The sequence below is a fragment of the Hyaena hyaena genome, unplaced genomic scaffold, assembly GCF_003009895.1.
Source record: "Hyaena hyaena isolate Hyena2069 unplaced genomic scaffold, ASM300989v1 scaffold_476, whole genome shotgun sequence".
Classification (NCBI taxonomy): domain Eukaryota; kingdom Metazoa; phylum Chordata; class Mammalia; order Carnivora; family Hyaenidae; genus Hyaena; species Hyaena hyaena.
In genome coordinates, this window is record NW_024081111.1 from 982,066 (window position 1) to 998,441 (window position 16,376).

Sequence of the window (16,376 nt, forward strand, 5' to 3'; positions counted from 1 at the left end):
CATACAAAACCTAAGTTAAGTGACTGTTTATGTTATTGTTAAGGCTTCCAGTTAACAGCAGGCTGTTAGTGTTTAAGGTTTGGAGGAGTCAAACGTTACATATGAATTTTTTTTTTCTTTTTTAAGTGTTTATTTCTGAGAGAGAGAGAGAGAGGCAGACAGACAGAGTGAGCAGGGGAGGAGAGAAGGAGACACAGAATCTGAGACAGGTTCCAAGCTCTGAACCATCAGCACAGAGCCTGATGCAGGGCTCAAACTCACAAACCACAAGATGGTGACCTGAGCCAAAGTTGGACGCTTCTTCGCCTGCGCCCCCCAGGCACCCCTATGTGAGAATTTTCAGCTGCAGGCAGAGGAGTTGTTCAGGGGCCAAGTGTACTTTTGAAATCTGGATAGGATGTGATTGGGGTGTTTTAGAAGGAATAGGGTGAGGAACAGCATGGCACGTTCAGGCAGCTGGACAGGAGTCACAGAAACACGAAGGCACGTGGAGGTGTGCTGAGGGATGCTGTGAGGGGGCTGGAGCTTTAGAGGGGACAGAGCTAAGGGGAAGAATCCTCTGAGGGTGCAGGAACCCCAGGGCAGGAGTGCAGCAGCGGGCCTGAAGCTCAGGAGGCTCTCGTGAAGGTGCCCGGTTGCCTCTCTGCCTTCTCTCCAGGTTTCCATGAACTCACCATGCTGGGCCACTCCCTTTCCTCCTCCTCCTCTTCTCTCACTCTCTTTTTTTTAATGGTTATTTATTTTTGAGAGAGAGGGAGTGCACGTGTGCATGAACATGCACTAGAGGTGGAGGGGCAAAGAGAAAAGGAGAGAATCCCAAGCAGACTCTGCACTGTCAGTACAGTGTCTGTTGTGGGGCTTGAACTCACGAACTGTGAGATCATGACCTGAGCCGGTCAGATGCTCAACCAACTGTGCCCTCAACCACGTGCCTCTCTCCTCCTCTTTTCTTCACTCTTTCTTCCTCCTTCTAAAAGTAGAGGTAACAGTTCTTCCCCATCTGCTTCTCTCTACTCGCCTCCCTTTGGGTCTCCCCAAGCCCTCTGGCGTCAGATGCCTGCTGGTCTGTGCGTCACTGGTGACTCCCCCTTTTACTGCCCACAGCCATCCCCACCTCCACTTCCTGGCTAAGTACTTAGCCAAAACACAACGGAAAACTTCCCTCCATCTTTCTCCCCAGCTCAACTTTTCTATTTTCCTACTCCAGTTGATGGCGTCTTCCAAATCTCAAGGCTTAGAAATCAGAATTATTCTTCTAATCACGCTACCCCTCCTCCAGGCCATGTACAGACTTTCTTGTAATTTCTCCCACGGTGGTCTCTTCATTCTGTATTCAGACTCCCAGCCAGTCGCCCCCAGCTCCTCCCCATTCAACCTCTAGCATATCCTGTGAATCTCTTCTCTCCCTGTGACCTTTAGTTGAGGCCCTCATCCTCTCCTTGCTTGGATTACCACCGTAAGCTCCTAACAACCGCCCTCATTGCCACTTCCTCCCAGGCCTTCCAAGAGCCACTGCCAGTTTGGCCTTCTGCGGTGCAATCCGATCATGCTCCTCCTCTGCGCAAACCTCCCCAGGCTGCCTCCTCCCTGGCCCCCACTCCCTGCGGGCTTCCGGGCCCCCACCTAAGATTCTGCACTCTGCCCCTACCTAGCTCTCCAGTCTTATGTCTCTGAAATATAATGTGACCCTCTTTGTTAAACGGTTGTTCAGTGGAGGATTTGGCTTCAGCACCAAGGTTTCAGCATGAAGAATTTTAAAGGGAGGGAGGGAGGGGGGAAGGGTAGAGAGGGGATGGAAGGGAGGGAGGAGAGAAGGGGAAAGGATGAAGGAGAAGAAAGGGAGGGAAGAAGGAAGGAGTGAGGGGGAAGGAGGGGAGAGAGAGGGAGGGAGGCGAGAGGGGGGAGGGAGGGGAGGAAGGAAGGAAGGAAACTCCTGGAGCCAGACAATAGAACAGTGGTTACAAGAAGCTGAGGGGAAGGGGGAATGGGGAGTTAGTGTTAGTGGGTAGAGCTTCGTTAGGGAAGGTGAAAAAATCTAGAGATGATGGTTGGTGATGGCTTCACAATAGTATGAATATACTTAAACTGTACGCTTAAAAATGACTAAAATGGTAAATTTTATGTTATGTGTATTTTAACACACACACACACACACACACAACACACAACTCTTGGAGCCCTTGGCCAAACTGAGAGGGTAAAAGTGAGAGGCAATTGAAGATGGGGGTGAGGGAATCTTGGAGACAACTGTGCTGTGACCCCCCCCCCCACTGCAGGGGAGGGGATGAGGGAAGGGGTTCTGGCCTCACCCCAAATCTAGACAGCACAGCTTAAGGGACGCCCACTGGGGTGCTTGTCCTGTTTTTCTCAGGAGGCAAGTGCACTGGTGTCCAACACCCGCCTGGGAAATCAGAAGGTGGGAAGTGGAGAGCTGCTATGGGTGCTGCGTGCACGAGAGCTGAGAGCCGCTGCAGGGCTGTGTGGGGTCTGAGCTTGCGCTGTTGGGAGGATCAAGTAAAGGGCGGGGAGGGGGTCAACTGTGGCCCCAGGGTAGACCGTTTTCTCACAAGACAAATGGCACGGGTGTTGTCTTCTATGCCTTCCAGTGGGGCTGCGTAGACGATTGGTGGGGCCTCAGTGACACGGGGATGGAAGCAGACAGGCAGATTCCCGGGTCAGCGGAGAAACAGGGGACCCCAGACAAGAGGGAGTTCAGTCAGGTAAAGGGAACTACAGGAGAAAGATCACCTCAAAGTTAAAGGTCTCTGAAGAGGGACGCCTGGGTGGCACCGTCAGTTAGGCGTCCAACTCTTGATTTGGGCTCAGGTCATTATCTCCTAGTTGGGAGATGGAGCCCCAAGTCAGGCTCTGCGCTGACAGCTCAGATTGGATTCTCTCCCTCTCTTTCTCAAAATAAACAAATAAAACATTAAGAAAAAGACCTCTGAAGACTCCATGCTCAAATACCGTGAGAGCAATGCCTGCTGGCCATAACAGGGTGAAACCATTCTAGAAGAGGCTAGCAAGGACCTTTCCAGCCTCTCCCCGCCCCTCCTTCTCCACCTCTTTTCTAGGGTCTGAAAGGGTCACTAGTGTGCTGGGGAGAAGGCAACAAGAAGGGAGAAGAAACAGATCTCTCCCTCCCAAAAGGCTGCCTGGCGACCCTTCCAGGGAGGGGCGAGGCCTCATCCTCACAGAAGGTGGAACTGTGGACTGACACGTAGGATTGGGCCTTCTGGCTTCTGAATCAGGACCATTTGCTGTTCAGAGGACCGTAAGGGTTTGAATTATCTGCGAATTATCAGGTTTGGGCCTGCCTGAGTTTTCTCACCCAGGGACAGGAGAGGAGCTCTTTCTACAGGGCAGTTTTAAAGAGACAATAGGAGACAGAAATAGAGTTGCTTTTATGTTTATATTCTACCCTATGAGTCTGGCTTATTCAAGGTGCCGGCCCCACCTCTCCATTCTGGCCCCCCAGCCAAACCAGAAAACATGACGTTCTGTGAACACTCCGGGTGGAGTACAATTCCGCCTTTGTGCTTTGGTTCCCCGTCTTCCTTGACTCCTCTTCCCACACTGTATTTTAATTTTACCTCTTCTAGTAGAGGGCTGTTTGTACTTGTCTGATCATTCATTTAGATTTAAAATGCTTGAGGACAAGAACCATGCCTCCTTTGCCTCTGTATCCCGCATAGCCTCTGTCCTAGTACTCAGTGCATAGTGGACATTTTAAAAATGGCAGAATGACCACATGACCGATGAATGACATAAACCCGTTTGATAATTACTAATGTGTACTGTGTTTGTGAAAGTAGAGAAGACAATATTATTGCGTTCTCATTGCTTTTTCCCCTCTGCCAAGCAGAGTTTGAATAGGACTTACCTAATTTGCAAACCCACTTTTCCTATGCTGTCAGACATGCACAGTGTTCTAAATAGTCTCTCTTTTTTTAATGTTAATTTATTTTTGAGAGAGAGAGAGACAGAGACAGAGCATGAGGGAGGAGGGGCAGAGAGAGAGGAGACACAGAATCCGAAGCAGGCTCCAGGCTCTGAGCTGTCAGCACAGAGCACGACGTGAGGCTCAAACTCATGAACTGAGCCCAAGTCGGACACCTAACCGACTGAGCCACCCAAGTGCCCCTCTAAATACTCTTAAAGAGGAAATAGTCACCATTTTATGGGCATATGTTGTCATTTTTTTATTTTTAAAATTTTGAGCAAATGACAAAATATCCATACTTATCATAGAAAAATTACAAGATACAAATGAGCATTGCAATAAACAGTCGCCTTCAACCCACGTCCCAAGCATAACCTACTGTTAACACTCTTGTCTTTCATCTTTTTCCATGTGCCAATTTCTTTCTTGGAATAGCAGAACAGGTCACTTGGGGTAAAACTAGTATTTGTCCTATTATTTTAGGAAGAGATTCTAGAAGGATTTACAGTGCGTGCGGAGAGGGAAGAGGGTGGAAAAGAGTAAACTCTGGATGGGTAGGCATGTTTCTGGATGTGGGAGTCAAAGCAAAGAGTGAAATGATGAACTCCGCAGCTGTTTTGTCAGGGTGCCCTAGGCCAAGGAGGGAGAGGGCCGGTGGGATCTCTAGCCGACTTGGGATCTGTTCCCAAATCAGCCTGCCTCCTGCCTCCTACGCTAGCCTGTCCAGGCACCAGCTTGGGATGGGATCAAGATGTGGGGGAGCCTTAGCTGTAACTTAAGAGCAGCTTTTCTTTCTTATTTGCCTCGGGTGCTGATTAAATTTAGGGGAAGGGGCTAAAAACCAGTGTCGCAAAAAGTTTATAGCAGCGGTTTTCAGGTGGGGTGATTTTGCCTCCCCCAGAGGGTATCGGCAACGTCTGGGGTTATTTGGGGTTCTCACACCTGGAGGATGGGTGCTACTGGTATCTAGTGGGTAGAGACCAGGGATGCTGCTAACCATCCTAGAATGCACAGCATAGCCTCCCGAAATAAAGAAGTACCTGGCGGCAAACGTCAACAGTGCTGAGGTTGAGAAACCCTGCTTTAACAAAAAACAAGAAACAAAAAAACACTTGGCAATAATGCTATTGCATGGAAGAGCAAGGAGCACCAAGATATTTCTTATATTATGCCTCACTTGCCCATTGAGATGTCAGTTTGAAAACTCTTCTCTGTGAGTCTCAAGTGTATCAGGTAGATTAAAAATACTAAAGGCTTTTTATCAGTAATCAGTGTTTTGTGCATTTTTGAAAGGTCAAGAGTTATCATAAGAAAGGGCAGACAACACTTCATGTAAATCATACTTGAAATTATCCCAAGTAGCTTTCAAAACCTGATACCATTCAAGTCAGTGGTACCCCTAGCCAGATGATTCTTAACCCAGGGACAACGCTGGGGAAAGGGGATGGAAAAAGATAAAGAGAATGGAGCCTCCTTCCAGCTTTGCTCTTTGTATCATTGAGATCCTTTTTAAAAATTAAATGAATCCATTTCTGGTATGTTTTTGTGTTTGTCTTCAAGCCTTGGAATGACTTGCATGGTTCGGAGACATTATTACATACCTGTAACACTGACCCCACTTTATTTTCCAAATATTAAGTACTCTGAGGGAACACAGAGAGGGAAATGTGTGTTGTGACTCCATCCATGAGTGAGGTAGCTAGCTAGCGGTCACGGTGGCTGTCAGGTCACCAAATCCCTAAGGGGTTGCCAGGGGGTAGAGTCGGTACTCCAGAAAGAATCAGGTGGACCACAAGTCAAGGCAGAGAGGCTAGATGTGTAACTTTGAAAGCTTTATGTTTTCTTTTCTTTTTCTTTTCTTTATTTTTTTTTTACCAGGATTGAATCAATGAACTTGGTTTTTATGAGTTTCACAGATGTACAGAGAAACAGCAGCTTGGCAAGAATAGGAAGAGGGGGAAGGGATCTAAATTAAACATAATAGTTGCTTGCAATTTAGTTGCTGACAAAAACACAAGTCATTTTCCCTGAAAAGCATGTGTAATATGTCAAGAAGAAAAAAGAACAATTAGCACACTTCATATTTAAGCTCTTATTGACAACACTATATTAACTGTAATCATTTAATTAGAAATGCTCTTCTGTCTTCTTTCCTACAACTCAATAAGCTGTACATGTACTTGGCTCTCACTTATCTCGTGTTTTGTAAGGAGGGCATAATTTTCTCTAACCACCCCAGCTTAGAGCAGTGATCTTGGCTTGTGGCTACACGACTCCACTCTCTTGTCTTGCTCAGGTCAGTCCACTACGACAGAAGTCCATAGACCGGGTGGCTTATAAATGAAAAAAATTTATTTCTCACTGATCTGGAGGCTGGGAAGTCCAAAATCAACGAGCCCAAGTATTCCAGTATTTGCTGTCTAGGAGCTCTCTGGGGTCTTTTTTAGAAGGGCACTTATCCATTCATGAGGGCTCTACCCTTATAACTAATCACCTCGCAAAGGCCCCACTTCCAAATTCTATCATAGTAGGGATGAGGTTTCAATATATTAATTTGGGGGTGGAGTGGGGCACATTTTCAGTCCAGAGCACTGTCTCTGTTTTCACATGCTCTTTTCCACTGTGTCTTGTCCTCATCTATATGGACACTTATCATGTCATTTAGACCCTACTTGGATGATCTAGAAAAATCTCATCTTGAGATCCTTAAGTTAATCATATGTGCAAATACATGTTTTCCAAATAAAGTGACATTGACAACTTCCTGAGATTAGGATGTAGACATATTTCGAGGGGCCACTATTTGCTATCTATCTGTCTCCTCTTTTTCTCCCAGAATGCTGAGTTTGCTGTAGTTACTAGTAAATGCTTATTGATTTGAAAGTGTGCTCATTTTAAAGTGACCCAAATTAATGGTCTGACTGCCACACTTTGTTTCGAAGATGCTCTGTCATTAGCTCTAAAGACTGCGTGGACATAAAGACACTCTGACTTTACAAGGCGAATATATGTTTCAGACTAAAGATCAAACATCTAATAGTCACACCTAAAACAACAACAGTCAGTAAATTGAACCATTATTATAACCTGTAAGATTGCTGTTTTTCTAAGCGTTGATCCTTGGGCTACAATTAACTTCCTAGGTGGTCTTGAGGATTACTAGCTCCCAGCAAGGTATAAATGTCTCAGTTGAATCGGCCCTATTTACCCTTTATTAATTTTAGGTGCCCTGGAAGAGAGAGAAGAAGAAATGGTCAGAGCTTTAAAAATTGAGGGAGACAATCGTAATGTTAATATGCTTGCTTGTATTTTGATTTGCTGGAATTGCATAAGTTCTAAAACAAGGATGGGCATTGCCATGTTCTCATTAGTTCTGGACGCAGCATGGCAGAGAGGATGGAGCAGTTGGGGGAGTGGTCAGGAGACCCTGGGCACAGAGTGGGGGGTGGTTTGGAGACCTAGGCCTGGCTCTGCTGCTGCTCCCATGGCCTTGGGCAAGTCACTTCTCTGGGCTTCCGCTCCCTACCTTTTCAGGAAACCAGTTGGGCTGGACTAGTCGTTTTTGTTTCTGTTTTTTTCCTAATGTTTTATTTATTTCTGAAAGAGAGAGAGAGACTGCATGAGCAGGGAGGGTCAGAGAGAGAGGGAGACAGAATCTGAAACAGGCTCCAGGCTCTGAGCTAGCTGTCAGCACAGACCCCGACGTGGGGCTCGAACCCACGAACCATGAGATCATGACCTGAACCGAAGTCAGACACTTAACCGACTGAGCCACCCAGGTGCCCCTGGACAAGTCGTTTTTGAAACTGTTTCTCGTGAGCTGTGGTGCTCCTCTATCCAGCTCCCAGACACGATACTCATGGTTCTCTCTGTGATGAGAAACTGGATTTGGTTCCGAATTTTAAACCATGGTGTTCTTGTTTTCCCTCATCCACCTGCTTGCAGCGGAAAGCTACAAGGAAACTCAGATGGTGAAGATTAAAGAGGAGCCCATGGAGGTTGACATCCAGGACTCCCGTGTCTCAGTATCACCCAGCCGGAATGTTGGCTATAGCACTTTAATCGGGCGAGAGAAAACCGAACCCTTACAGAAGATGCCAGAGGGCAGAGTGCCCCCGGAGAGAAACCTCTTCAGTCAGGATATCTCTGTGAAGATGGCTTCCGAGCTTCTCTTTCAACTGTCAGGTACGTTTCTGTGCAGGGAAATGTCAATAATTGGGAATAATTGGAAGGAAAGCCACTCTAACAAAGTAAAAAACACCTAGATTATAGGATTTTTCGGACAGAAATCAATTTTGTTACTTTAACACGCATGCTGCCACTCAAACTAACAGTTAATAAAACGTTGCCAAGTAGAACTCCTGCCAAACTTTCTTTAATAAATAGTTAAGAATCATTTGAAATTAGAACTCAATTCAGTTCTGTGCAAATGATCCCTGTTGACTAGGCTAAACATCTCACCTCCAATTTTGCTTAGGCAGTTGATCTGATTAACAGCCATCCCCCGCCCCCACCCCCACCCAATGTTCAAAAGATAAACTTCAATTTACTCCAACAGTGACTGAATTACCATGAATTCTAAATTAGTGTGGTTTGAATTAAGGAGACTGTACTGTATCTTGCCAAAAAAAAAAAAAAAGGAAAAATATCAAGGAAAAGGAAAAGATGAAAATATGAGGACTCTTTCCAGCTATAGGCTTATAGAACATTTTCTGTAAACCAATTGTTTCTACTTTGAATACTTGGAATTTACAGGTATGGGAATTACCACCAGCTCAGCTAAGTGTCTTGATGGAACAGTCAAGGGGGGAGGGGGGGGTCCTAGTTGTTTTCTTTGTTAACTCTTTCAGGCTGCATACTGTTTGTCCTTCACAAATTTATTATGCTCATATTATTTGAACATGATTGAGATCGAAGATATATACACATACAGGATTCAGATTCGAAAGAAATACACATACCTTGTCAGTAGTCAAGCGTTGGCATACATAATGGAAGTCCATGCATCGGTAAAGTTTGTTACCAATGTTTGATAAACTCTGTTTTGTTATGCATAACGTATTCAAAACACCAGGAGATGCCTCATTATTTAAGTATTCACTTGTTTCCCCCCCCACTAAGAAAAATATCAGGGAAGAGAAAAGAAGCTGCTAGAATCTGCATGCCATCATGATAGTTCACCTTCTTGTTAGCCCAGTGACACACCCTAGTGCTTGAAACTATCAGTTGGTCCTGAAAATGGTGACCTCCCAGTTCTCAAACAAGGATTGTATTTGTGCAAAGCTCTGCAATAATGGAAATAGTTACTTCTATAAACTTAACGGGGCACGGAGATCTTTGCAAACTCCCAAAAGCTCCAAATCATACAAGATGCTTTTTCTTTTAAAGCAAGCTGAAAGCATATCTAAAAACGATATAACTTTGGGAGGCGCCTGGGCAGCTCAGTCGTTTAAGTGTCCGACTTCGGCTCAGGTCATGATCTCACAGTTCATGAGTTCAAGTCCCATGTCCAGCTCTGTGCTGACAGCTCAGAGCCTGGAGCCTGCTTCGGATTCTGTGTCTCCCTTTCTCTCTGCCCCTCCCCTGCTCGTGCTCTGTCTCTGTGTCTCAAAAATAAATAAACATTAAAAACAATATAACTTTGAAAATCACTTAGCAGCTAAAATTTACACAAGTGAGGCCAGTGTGGTTCTTTTCAGAAAGTCTCTGTCTCTAACAGTACATTATCACTGTCTACTATCAGCGAAAAACTTTCTGTCGGAGAGTTCTCGCCCTGGCACTGTCGCTTACTGCCTGGGTGACCTCAGGCAAGTCTTTGAGCCCTGATTTCCTGCTCTCTGAAAGAATACTGCCTCTGATTCCAAATTCACCCCCCAGTGTCATTGAGCGGACAGAAAGCAACTGTCCACACACCGCGTGCCTCGCTTCAGACTAGTGTTACAAAGTATTGGATAGATGATATAAACCTTTCGTTTTTCCAAATATCTGTTTAAATGTCTTCACAAATCCGTATGATGGGGAGTTTTTTACTTGCCCTGCCGTGGAAATCTGACACCCTTGCAGGGCTGGCCAGGTTTGCTCTGCATACTTGAGCCATTGAGAGCTGTGACAGGGCAGAATCCTCACATTTGAACTGGATCCGGAAGGCCGGAGTTCAACTTTTGTGTTCTTGAAAGCTAATTAAATAATTTCTGACAGCTGGTAGATACAGACCTCAAGACAGAGTAAGGGAGGGTTTACCTCTGCTTGGCTAATGATATTTTTTGTCCCTTGTGACATTTATCAGAATAAGCGCCCGATGACTGCAGAGCCCAGAGGTCTTGTGGCTGTTTTTATATCCCCTCTCACAAAGGGACCTGACAATACGGAATGCTTAAAGGTTGTCATCAAAGTCGGAAGCGGAACACTTGCAACTACTGCAGTTTTCATGCTGAATCAGAGGAAAGCAGAAATTTTCAGCTGGGGAAAGATATAGTAGAGACAACTGTTTTTGTGCACATCTCTGCCTGTGTGTATGTACTTACTGGGGCCTCGTTAAAATCAGACAACACTCTTGAAATTTGTTAGTAACGGTTTCCCTTTGATTGGTTTTTACTAAAATGTTTTTGCGGAGGCTCCCTATATGCTTTTCATGATTGTCTTTGCGAGGAAGACAGGGAAGATTTGCCTATTTACAAAAGAAACCAAAAGAAAACCGCAGGAAGGGGAAAGGAAATGTTAAGGGAGTTTCTGCTTGAGCCCCAAAAGAAACAAACTGAGTAAGAGCGACCTAAGAGGTACATTTTCATTCTTTCTCTTCACAGAAAAAGTGAGCAAAGAGCACAATCACACAAAAGAAAACACCATTCGGACGACCACCAGGTAGGTCACTTTATGCCGGGGTCCCCTCAGAGCGCCGCCTGTGTGGGGGCCATCAGGCCCCAATCACGTGTTGCACATTGGTCCCCAAACTGGTTTCTCCCACTGGGTTCAAAGGAGTCATGCCCTTTGCCACTAGTTTGTATTAAAATTTTTACGGACACAATACAGAAAGGGAGGACACCAAGAGGGAAGACCACTAATATTTATCAGACATCTACTAGCTGTTACCTGGCTGGGTAATTTTCCACATGTTCTCGTTTCTTATTCCTTACAGTAGTTTTGTGAAGTAGATCATAGTCTCCCCTTTGCAGAAGTTTCTTGACTTGGGAGTTTAAATGGGCGGTGCAGCTGTGATTGGGAGCGGGGTCTGTATCTCAGGGAGGCTTCCCCCACTCGGTCTGGAGACCAAGGTTCTCACTGAAGCTGTGCTCCTGAGTCACTCGGCAGCTGAGGACTGATAATGTGTCAACCAAGGATATCACAGCATTGTTAGGAGGGCAAAAAAATTTAGAGCAAAAGAAAATGCTGTAGAAGTCCGCAGGAAAACCGTTCTCACTAACAGCTGTACCTAAGGAAGCTTTCCATTTGCCAAAGGCAGCTTGTGGACGTCAGCCATCCATTTGCCCTATGAAAGATAGGGGTCCGGCCAGTTCCCTGCTCCTCCCCGGGCTGGGAAGGCGGTCCAGACCTGAAGGGTTGTGCGCAAGCTCCAACAAGCGCACATCTCACCAGGGAAAGGAAGCTCCTGGGGGAGATCCGACCTCTAGCTTTGAAGGACCATCCCCCTGCCGCCCACCCCCCACCCCCCCGTGGACCACTCTCCAGCTTCTCAGTTAGCCCAGCATGCAGGCTTTACCAAATGAAATAGGGACAGAGGCAGCAGGTGTGAGCTGCCAAGAAGGCTTTAAATGAAGGAGCTTTGCTTTCCTGAGCAAACTTAGCAAATTCTTCCTAAGGGTAACCATTGACTGGTGTTACGTTTTTAATTCTTGCAGCGGAGGATGAAGGATGCTTTTCTTCTGAGGTTGTATGAATTGACCTAGGAGCACCATCAGACATATGAACGGTGCTCGTTTGAACCTTAACCCGAGTTGTTTTTTTCTTTTTAATTCTATGGACTGGAATTTAAGAATATCAAATATCAAACAGTAAATAAAACAGAGAGCCAGCTGGCCTCGCACAAAGTTTGCGGCGTATCAGGGAAGGGAAACCTGCTGTAACAGATCAGAACAGTGGTGCTGTACTGGCCTTGTCTCTGTATATAAGTGCACAGGTGGAAAACGGGGCTTGCGATCTGGTCTGCGCATTATTTTGGGAAAAGGGTCTGGGGGCCGGGAGGGCTATGTATCTATTACGTTAGATGCTCAGGTAGGAGATGTAAGCTGCTATGGATTCCATTGGACCTTCTGTGTGTTTTCTGAAGGCCATTTAATAAGTCTTGTGTCCATGGGTGTAAATACATGAAATTGTCCAGATTGGGAGACACTGAAAGACAGCATACTAAAAATAATAAACGTTAATTTTCATTTGCTGCCATAGGGTTCTTGAAGCGTCATGAATGTAGGTTCCCTAGAAGCAGAGCCTGAGATGGGGATCTGGAAAGGGGCTTCTCAGAGGACCATGCTGGGATGTGAAGGGGCAGAGAGGGAAGGGGAAGTTGTAGAGCAAGGACATGGTTTTCACCGGACTCCAGCTCTGCCCGATCCCACAGAGAATTCTGGAGCATGAACTGCACTGCAGGGTAGAGCCTGCCTGGAGGCAAGGAGGCTGGTTCTTTGCTCCCCCCACTCCATATTATTCACCAGCTTCAGGTCACCTCCAGCCGGCAGTGTAGAGTAGTGAAGACAGTTCTCCCTCACTATTAGCAGCCAGCACCACCAGCCGCTTGCCTGCCGGTGGGCACACTAATGCAGGAAAGGCGTTGTGAGCAGGACCCAACAGCACCCCCTCTGGTGGTTTTCTGCTGGATCTTTAAGAGAACATAATAATATTTATATAACAGAAAGGTGTGCTGTGAAGCCGTGTTATTTTATGCCTTTCAGGTGTTCTCTGGGAAGAGTAAAAGGAGATTTGAACCAGTCCCAAATGAGTGAAATAAGTCTCATAGTCTAAATTGCCTTGGCTGGAGCTAGAGCATAATTATCGGATAGAAGAGAAATTTTTTTTAGCCATTTGGCAAAAATGAAGCAATCCTTAGATTCTTCTCTTGCTGGGAGATTATGAATAAGAAGAAATCCAAATCAGATCTTTTGCCCAAAGCAAAGGAAGAGGTGCTTGCTGTGAGCCCCTGACATGGTATAGTGTTCCGAAATCAGTGGTATAGAATTCTTGGTTTATTCTTCTATAGAATCCTTGGTGTGTTTTTATTTTCCCTTTGAGTAGGAACTTGTTCAATTAGCCTCTCCTCAAATAGATCTCTTTCTTACCTTCTCACCTCATTACTTCAGGTGGAATAGAATCAAGCGGCTTTGTGCCAAGAAATCCTCTTTAACCTCAGTTAACTGATAACAGGGAAAGGGGGAAAAAATGCCAACTCCCTCTCTTATTTTTTGATTCCTGTTTTAGAAGGAGCACTTATTTTGTTTGTACAAGATCAGCTGGGGGGTTGTTTTAAGGTATGATTTTCTGTACTTCTCAAAAAGATTGACATCAAGCCTCCAAATGTCCTCATCTCCAGATATTTATGTACTTAGTGGGATCTTCTTCTATATTTTCCAGAAGAAGCTCACTGTCCAGAACGATGGCTCGTGATTGCAGTCAAGTTCAGAATCTGCCATGTTTGAGAATTGCTAGGGACACTGAAGATAGTTTAACTGAGATCAAACTCTTCCAAATGTCAGGGGGTGCCTGAGCCCCTCCACTCAGTGAGATCTCCTGCCCCCCGAGGGTCTGTTTATCCAGGGGCCCGAGGGCAGGGAAGAGATGTGCAGTTCTGAAGAGAGGAGCTCATTCTCTCCTGTCCTGTACAAACCCATAACTCTCTCCACAGTTGTTTGTCATTTTTGGTCTTAACTCTGATTCCAACCACAAGAACTAAGAAAAAGTGTAGCAGCCTAGAAAGAAACATTGTAACTCAGCATTCCAGTATGTGCTTACCAACGGGACATGGGGTGTGGATTTCCAGGCACCAGGAGGAATGCATGAGCTTGTGGATATGTCCAGTGGGTACAGCTCACTGTCCCTTTGTCCGTTCTTAGGGATGATAATTACACCTTCCTCCCTGTCGGATCCTTTCCATTGGCAATTCTGCTGTTTGTTAATACCTTTATTATAAGATGAGCAGACATGGAGAGAGAAAATGAAGTGAAGACCACATTCCTTGTTAGCAGTTTTTTAAAACGTGGTTTAGGTGAAGCTAAAGGTTGACACTAATAACTAGCAAGTTTCTGAATCATTGGCTTTCTACTTCATTTTTTAAAAACTCTTTCAATGGAAAATGTCAAACATATACAAAGGTAGGGAATGTACCCATTGCCCAGTTTGAACAGTTATCTCACGACCTGTGTTGATAGGGCTCTCTGTTTTGTTCTCCCTCCCGCTAAATTACTTTAAAGCAAATCCCAGACATCATTTTAAAGGCTTGTTTGAAAACGCTTTTTTTTCGCCCCAAGAACTGAGACTCAGCTACTTAAGTTAGTATCATCTTCCCAAAAGTAAAAGAGAAAAACAATCTACCAAATTGCACCATGTAGCCAGGCAAAGAAATCAATCTACTTAACAGCTGGAATGATTGGATCATGTGGTCCTGCTCACCAACGCCTTGACCTTAACCTTTCCACCCTTGCTTGTGCCCTCCTAGGGGCCCCTTCACCGAATCAGTCCTTGAGTTGGAACTTCGCTGTAAATGCTAAAACAGCAGTCCTTTTTACCTCTTTAACCTCAGAGTCCAGCAAATTCAATCTAAGTGTAAAGAAGGCTCTGCATCTCCTTTGAGATAGTGTGTGGACAGAGTGTTCTTAATGCCATTCTACCTGATAAATGAGATGAGGAGACGGTCCAGCCAGACCCGGGAGAACAGAAGGGCTGAACACTTAAGAGACTAATAAAATCCTGATGTTTCTATTTCCTTTCCTAGCACAAGCCTAGATTCTGCAGGGAATAGGTAACCAGCTAATATGATCATTTGTTGATGAAAATATATGAGGCATGATATCATAACCAGATCCCAAAGTTTAATGGAATAAGAAGAAGATCTACATCTTCTGACATGGACCATCACCCAGCCAGATGCTGGGTAAGATCGAAATAGGAAAATGGAACCCTAGAGTAAGAACCAGATAGCTCCTGGCAGGTGAACTGGACATGCTCAGTGTTGTGTAACACCATGAACATCAAACAATGGCTGCCAAGAACCCTTTCTTGGTTATTTGTTCTCTCCTTTACCCATTAATAATTCAGTGTCCTCAGGGATATAAGATTGCAAGCCTTAAGAAAAACTTCTCACACCTGGTTTGCTTTATTCCAAAAGCAAGGAAGTGTTTGCCTGAATTGTCCTTTTCTCCACTACAAGACAAAAAGCAGAAGTGGGAAAATCGGAGAAAGTACTCCTATCATGCTGTGCCGACCAACATTTAATTTGCCCAATTTTCAGAACGTTGAAATGCGGGCTATTTGTTATGATTTAGATAATGTCTCTTACAGTGCTGACTAAAAGACATATGCACTTGGAAGTGTCCAATATAGAATTTTCCTGTGTGACGGTTTGGATGCATGTCCTTAAATATTTATGATTCGGTAATAGAAATCGCACACATTTGGAAAAGCATGATGTGCTGCCTCAATTTGTACAATTTCCTCCTTTCATTTTTTGGAAGGCAAAAGAGAGTAATACTCTATTACCTTAAAAAGTGAAAGATTACTCACCAAGAACACCAGATTAGACAAAAGCAATTAGGGAAAAAAAAAAAAAAAAAAACAAGAAAGAGAGCAAATTAAATTGGTGATTGTTGAGTAGCTCTCCACATATTCTCATTACCTGTTAAATTTTAGGACTTTAAAATTAAATGCATTGAGATTCCATTTCTGAAAAATGGAAGCTGCTACTAATTTCATGAAGTCCCTTCAGATAAGATATTCACTGCTTTTTATGGTGAAGTCAAGGCTCTTGTGGGCCGTATGGTGCCATTGCAGATTTTAAGACACGCTTCCTGAAGGTACTGCCATCTACTGGAATATTGTCACAATAAGTACATAAATCTTTGATATCTGTGATGTATATGGTGCCTTTGTGCAGTGCACGACCTGCACCACCATCTGTAACTGCTCTGACACAAATGTTAACTTGCGTGTGTTTCACTGGCAATACATCGTTTTCAACTTATGTTTGAGTTTTTATTTTTCAAAGAAATTAAAACTCATCCTTGAAAATAGTAGATCCCCATACACATACACACACACACACACACACACACACACACACACACACACACAGAGCCTGAAATTATTGCTGCCACTTGGACTTTTTCCTTCATATTTGACCAAACTGTTCTCAGTACTTTTATCTATTCCTACACTCTATTGTCTTGTAAGCATCACCCCTGCCATTTTCCTTTCCATCTGTGATATCTATATT

The 16,376-nt window shown here is 44.7% G+C and overlaps 1 protein-coding gene across 1 annotated transcript in view; it reads left to right on the forward strand.

The window, feature by feature from the left end:
• Positions 1-16,376, forward strand: part of ZNF827 (zinc finger protein 827) — a 164,902-nt gene that overhangs the window by 83,709 nt on the left and 64,817 nt on the right. Inside the window, exons 6-7 of the mRNA XM_039254298.1 lie at positions 7,889-8,128; positions 10,747-10,804. Of these exons, the coding sequence (XP_039110229.1) occupies positions 7,889-8,128; positions 10,747-10,804 (298 nt within the window). The remainder of the gene's footprint in view (positions 1-7,888; positions 8,129-10,746; positions 10,805-16,376) is intronic.